Below are 6,969 nucleotides of genomic sequence, written 5' to 3' on the forward strand. Positions count from 1 at the left end.
GAAGGGAGGGAGGGGGAGAGAGAGAGACGAGGAAGAGGTAGAGAGGAGGGAGGGAGAGAGAGAGAGAGAGAGGGGAGGGAGGGAGGAGAAGAAACGGAGGTCAGAAGTCTATAAAGGTTTCTTTTTGCTGTCGTCTCTGCTGCAGCTGATTGGTCGCACGCTCCTGCCGTAACCATGGCGATGAGCTCATAAGGCCTGTGACTGACAGCTGTGTGAAGATGGCGATGATGTAACCGGCGTCGGTTTCAGAACAAGAAGTGAAATGAAGCTCCCGCCTTCTAATTGGCTCGTTACTGATGATGTAACGGCTCATACGTCTTCACACACACACACACACACACACACACTCTTAAAGTATTTCTGATTTCATACAGTTCAAAGACGACTGACGAGACGATAATGGGAAAAAACTAAAAAAGGTAGATTTAAAAATAAAATACAAAGAAAGACAATAAAATGTGTTTTAAAGGTGAAACAACAGAGTTTAATAAAGTAAATAAAAGTACATAAAAGAGAACAGCTGATAAACTACGATGAATATTGATCAGAGACGAGTGATGATATTTATCTATTTATTTTATATATATTTATTTTATTTAACAATCAAACAATTTTACTTTCTAGAAGGTTCAATTTCTGTAAAATAGAACAAATTCTATTTGATTTGAACGGTTACTGATGAGCTCAGTTTGCCTCCACTTAGACTGCAGCACAAACAATCAGCTGACTCGAGTGTCCGATAAACGCTGACCGATAAACGCTTTGCACGAAACCTGCGCGCCATATCAGAATCAGAATCACTTTCATTGGCCTGGTATGTGCACATACAAGGAATCTGACTCCGGTTTTCCGTTGCTCTCAATGTACAAACACAGATTAACAGTATAAACAAGTTCAACAATAAGAAGACATATATACAGTTATATATATCTATAAACAAACATTTGTAGACATACTTCTAAAGCATTAAGAGCTCCAGCACAGGCTCCTTTTTATTAAGATGATCAGTTGCACGTAGTGAACTCGCCACTCATCTTCCTACTGCCCTACAGGGGCACCAGGCCGGGGGGGTCGGGGTGTGCTGGGGTGATTGTTGGACGGACGGCGGCTCAAGCGGACACTGCGGAGCGGTTTCAGGAACTGACACAACGACCATATTTGGAAAACAAGGCAGGTTAGAATCAGACAGGTTGTTCATCCACTGAGCAACAACACATGATGCTGTATGTGTGTGTGTGTGTGTGTGTGTGTGTGTTCATGTCCAACGCATCAGTGAACATGTGTAACAGGCCGGGGGTCGACTGTGTGTGTGTGTGTGTGTGACATCAGCAGGCTGACAATGAGAGCTCTTTTCTGCACGTGCTCAGTGGCTCTGCTGGCTCGCTCACACACACACACACACACACACACACAGGCACTATAAATAATAATAAGAGATAAGACAGGCTTGCTGTTATATTCCTGTCTTTATGCTAATGCTAATGCTAATGCTGACATCTTTCTCACCCTGACAACAGTTAAGTGATGACTTCTTGTTCAGGAAGTTAATATGTGAACATTCTCACCAACATGTTTGTTGCAACCTGATTTTATTTTGAAATTAAAAGTACTATAATAACTCTGGTCTCCACATCTGTTGGCCAACAACGGCTGCAGGTGCTGTGGCTGGTAGCTCCTTCAAACTGGCAACATTTTAGTTTTGATCTGTGTTTTTTTGGCTTTATTGATGAAACCTCATTGATTGGATTTAATTTTAAAGCCACAATTGTTCAAATGAACTGGATTCAGCAGGTTTTTGACTTTAAGGTAGCTCTTTCAAACATCTCTGGGTTTTGAAAACATCTGTTTGCAGCTTTATTGCTAAAATCAAGTAGCCAGATCAATCCCAAGAGGAGAGGAAGAGAGCTGGACGAGAGTTATCACTAACTCAGATGACTTGCAGAATTATTTCCTGTGGATTTATATCAAAATGTAAATGTTGGTTTGTTAATTATACTTTTTATGTTATTCTATGAATTTAATGATATTTTTCTCTGTGTAGCATAAAGGAACAGCCAATGTTTATTTTGTTTTAAACCTTTTTGTATTATGATAAATACATTTCCTTGATTAACTTTATGACTTTGGTTTGACAAATTTAGTAAAATGTGTGAAAACACAAATACTTTAATTTGTATTATATATGATACAATTATAGATTATAGATTATTATAGTCACTGTAGCTCCAGAGGAGCTCAGCCTGCAGCACCTGTTGGTTATTGATTAAAATCAATTAGCTGATGTGTCCGTGGGTCGGCTGTGTGTGTTACTCAGGTTGTGGGGACATAAATCTGTTTACGTACATTATGGGGACTCGCTTCTTTTTGGGGAACAGGGTCCCCACAACGTCCGTCATTCAGTTGGAGGGTTTTGATGTGGTTTTAGGCCGTCGTGGTTCAGGTCTAGTCTGAAGGATTTTAACTGTCCAAAAATGTTTATGAATGTCTTAATGTTTCCACATCGTGGACAATAAAGTTTATTTTTGTGTGAATGTCCTCACTTTCCAAAAATGTCCTACTTTTTATTACAAACAGTCACATTACACGTAGAGAGTGAGCTCAGCCTGCAGCACCTGTTGGTTATTGATTTCTACAATCAATTAGCTGATGTGTCCGTGGGTCGGCTGTGTCTGTTTCATGTTTGAACATGATGGAGGGTGTCAGTTTACAGGAACATATTGCAACCTGCTCCTGCAGGAGGAGTCGGCCATGCATACAGGAGGAGAAGGAGGAGGAGGAGGAGGAGGAGGACAGTCAGTGTGTGTGTGCTGAAATAAGATGTGCGTGTCTCCAGTTACAGTTTTGTGTTCAGCTGATCGTTGCGGTTATGAAACTGTGACGTGATCAGATTACAGCACACACACAGATCAATAAAAGGTCAGCGGGCTCTATCGGAGATCAATAGTCAGCAGGTGTCCGTCGCTGTTCGACGTCCGCAGAGTCAGTGACTTGTCATTGACCTTTCTAAAAACAACCCGCATTGATTAGTGACTGTATCAGAGGCCTGATTGATAACGTATTGATGGTCAGTATGGATCGGTGGTCACATGATCAGCTCTCTCACCTTTCATCAGTTAACACCTGCTGACTCAGCAAGTACTCACCTGCTACGTGTCTAAGAGCCAATCAGCTTCTTTCTGTGACTCTCCATGACGACGATCATTCAAAGGGTCCTGAGGATCGTTTCTTTCTGGGCTCTGATTGGTTCTTTTCGTTCGGGTCCATTAGGAGCAGCAGTAGGAACCAGATTGGGATAAAGTGAAAGTTATTTATATAAAAGTTACTGACTGCAAAATTCATCCAAATCTCTGGTTTACAAACTTCCTGCAGTTACTGAGTTCACTGTTTATGTTCATTGTTCAGTAATAATAATATAATATGAAATATTCTAAAATATGAGTTTAATAGTTCAATAAATAAAAGAGGTTGAGAACCACTGGCTCACATTCAGCAGCTGGAAATATTTTACTTCGAATTTAACAAACAAAACTGGATTTTAATCGTCGTCGGTTTGAATTTGTGAGTATATTAGTATTAGTATTAGTTAGTATTAGTATTAGTAACTAGTATATTAACTAATTACTGTAAGCAAAGTAATATTATTACTTTTTAAAACAGTAATTAGTAATAAATTACATTTCTGACAATAGATCCTCTCACTGTTACACACAAGAGCTTTAATACATATTTCTGATAAAGAAAACTATCAGCTGAGATTTCCAGAACTTTATTTTAATAAATAATGTTAAACTTTTTATACTGTTATGATAAAAGGATATTGAGGTTTTAATTTTAAGTTTGAATCCATATGTTCCTGTATAAATACAAGTTTTTACCATCAAAAGAAATATAAACGCTCTGACAGAGGTTTTACAGTCTGTGATATAAAATGTGGTTTAATTAAAGGTTGGCTGTGAGATATCAGTGTGTTACTCTTACACAAACTTTAACTTATTTCGGGTTTACAGTGTTTTACTGTAGAATCTACAGACAGTGTATTGATTATAGATTGATGATCTGCTATAATCAATATGTCAATAATGAGGCAGTGACGGGTGAAGTCTCGCGGTGTTTCTGTGTGTGTGAATGTCCTGATGAATATTCCCGCTGCCTGTCGTCAGGGATATTTTCATTTCCATCAATTTTACAGCACTGCAAGTAAATGTGCCTGCGCGCTCCCGACACACACGGACAGCGCGGGAGCGCGCAACTGCAGCAGATGAGAGGGAGGGAGGGAGGGGAGGAGGAGGGAGGAGTGTGAATGTTACGAGTCACTTCTCATTCCACTAATTTAGCAGAAAGGGAGGAGAGAGAGAGGTAGAGAGAGCCTGGCGGTGCACTGCTGAGCCGATGGGGGACCGTGAGACAGGAGCTGGACTATCGGAGCCTCTGCAGTATGTGACCTGAAAACAGGAGCCACAATCCGCCTCCACGAACCTCCACGAACCTCCACGAACCACCTCCACCGCCGCTGCTGCTGCTGCTGGGAAAACCGACGGCACCCGAACGCACCGGGCCGGACGGGTTCTCCTCCTCCAGGTGAGAGGAGGTGAAAACGCGGACGCAGAAAATAATCCCCGCCGTTTATCTCGGAGATATCGCGGAGAAATACACACACACACAAACACACACACACACAGTCGGTTACAGAGTCTCTACAAACTGAACAAACACTAATAACGCTCACTCGCCACTTACACGGTTGCCTCCAGCAGATCTGTCCCATGACCTCGGGTTGCCTCTCCTCTGGCTGAAGTTTCCTCTCCTTCAGAGCAGAAAGACACAGACTGATTTATACTCTGCTACATTAAAGCGTCGCTCCTGTGTTTCAGGTGTTTCAGGTGTGTCTGAAGTGGCTGCAGCTTCTTCTAAGAACTGTAATTAGGTATAGGTGCTGCTCTCGAAGCAAACCGTCCTCACTTTCACTAACAGAATCACTCTTTACATTGCAGCACCTGTGGCTGTAACTGCGGCAACGCTTTGAAGTGTAATTCAGACACCATTCAGGCATTACTTTATTTTGTGCGCTTACATTTCCCTTTGCAGCTGAATCACGTTACCTTTGATGCTGCTACGACCTGATTTCCTTCCTTTCAGAGGACTATATTTTAATCTTACCCGTCAGTCTCTATGACTTCATGTTCATATCCAACACTTTATAATATAAACTACGTCCATCCACATTGTTTGTCCTGACAGTGGAAGGATAACAACAGGTATCACAACGTGCGACTCACCTTCCCCGATCAGAAGTCGGCTCCATCCTTCCTCTGCTCTGACGGCGCAGGTTGCCCCGCGACCGCCCTCGCTCCGGCTTGGTGGGAGAACAGGAGCGCTCTCCCGGCCCTTGCTCCGATGAGTGTGAGGGATCATTCTGATTGGACTGCCAACGGTCGCCGGAGTTTGACCACCGTGAGCCTCTCCTGGGAGAGAGGAACAGTGAATGCCGAGATTACCAACAGGCAGACAAGAAGAACGAGATAAATGTTTTCACAGCTAATACGAAGGACATGAACAATAAGTTTCCTTTTTATAACAATGATTTATAAACAATACAGGTACCTCGGTCTGTGCGAGTTGTGAGGTTTGAAGTTGGAAGCTGTTGAGAATCCGTTCATGAAGTCATTCATCAACGTTTGAGGCTGCGGACAAAAACAACGAGTTAAAATCACACTGCTCGTGACATAACGAGACCTAAACCCTGAGACGGGACCACAGAGCTTCTCCTCACACATTCAAACAGCAGACAAATCAAAAAATCAACTTCCTGTCATTAAATTTCGACGTGAGAAGGATTCACCTCCGCACAGTCTTGGTATCCCGTCGCAGCTGAAGCCCACACCTCGTTGGTGAAGTCGTACAGCTGTTGTGCTTGCATGTGGCTGGGGCAGTGCTGCTGGTAGGTGTTGGGCGGGAAGTAAGAGCTGTAATGATTGCCGTCCATCTGGGCGGGTCGGTAGCCATTCTTTGGAGCGTAGGAAGTGACGGCCATGGTTTTGGCCTTTATCCTCACCATGATGGGCTTTCCCTTAAACACCCGGACCTCTTCTCGCAGGTACCTGTAGGCCTGAGCACGAGCACAGAGAGAGAATCATCTTCCTGTTCCACTGAGGCTGCTAACTAAAGTCAAAAGCTTTACTTCAGCGATCAGAAGGTGTATTTCTGTATGTCACCTGTTGTGCGTCTGTTTCTGACTTGAATGTGACGAACCAGTTGTCGTTGCTCACAAACTCACAGCTCAGGAACTTGGGAAGGTCCTCGCCGTCAAACAGAGCCTCCACCTCCTGCACAACAACAGTAATGACAAAACACACTGTCACATACTGAGTTTATATTTAATACGAGAGAGGAGAGGAGAGGAGAGGAGGAGAGGAGAGGGAGAGGATGAGGAGGACGGGAGAGGGGAGAGAGGAGAGGGAGGAGACGAGGGAGAGGGAGAGGAGAGGAGGAGAGGAGAGGAGAAGAGGAGGGGAGGGAGGAGAGAGAGGAGGGAGAGGAGAAGACAACACAAACACCAACGTAAGCCTTATAATTCCTCTTCTTTACCCGTCTCTCCTCCTATCAGCCAATGCGGACTGTCAGAGCATCTTAGACGCCGCAGCCGACCACGCCTCCTCAGAGGTGAGAACCAACCAGCTCCAAATGAACTGTCTAAACTGAGGATGGTAGACTTGAGGCCGGATATAGTGGTGTTGTGTGTGTTGGAGGAGGTGTAGGAGGGGTGAGTGGTGGTGTAGTGTGACGAGAAGACGAGTGATGTGTGAGTGAGAGATGAGAGCAGCACGCGAGAAGGAAGATAAAGAAAGCGGCACTAAAGACTGAGAGGAATAACCCTGTAAACTACCGTTGAAAAGCACCCGTAGAGTCCCCGCTGCTCCTCATACAGGAACGCTCCTTTCTTGCTGAATGTGGGCACTATGAATCTGTACT

General features: G+C 43.8%; 1 protein-coding gene across 1 annotated transcript in view; it reads right to left on the bottom strand.

Moving 5' to 3' along the window:
* Positions 1 to 4,656: 4,656 nt before the first annotated feature.
* The window catches only part of LOC118322549 (la-related protein 4B-like), a 3,246-nt gene continuing 933 nt past the window's right edge, over positions 4,657 to 6,969 (bottom strand). The window contains exons 2-6 of the mRNA XM_035654261.1: positions 6,213 to 6,362; positions 5,840 to 6,106; positions 5,602 to 5,681; positions 5,277 to 5,462; positions 4,657 to 4,804 (exon numbers count right to left, since the gene is read on the bottom strand). Of these exons, the coding sequence (XP_035510154.1) occupies positions 4,723 to 4,804; positions 5,277 to 5,462; positions 5,602 to 5,681; positions 5,840 to 6,106; positions 6,213 to 6,362 (765 nt within the window). The 3' untranslated portion in view covers positions 4,657 to 4,722. The remainder of the gene's footprint in view (positions 4,805 to 5,276; positions 5,463 to 5,601; positions 5,682 to 5,839; positions 6,107 to 6,212; positions 6,363 to 6,969) is intronic.

Source organism: Morone saxatilis, unplaced genomic scaffold (assembly GCF_004916995.1).
Source record: "Morone saxatilis isolate NCDOM2014 unplaced genomic scaffold, NCSU_SB_2.0 Contig14, whole genome shotgun sequence".
NCBI classification, from domain to species: Eukaryota; Metazoa; Chordata; class Actinopteri; family Moronidae; genus Morone; species Morone saxatilis.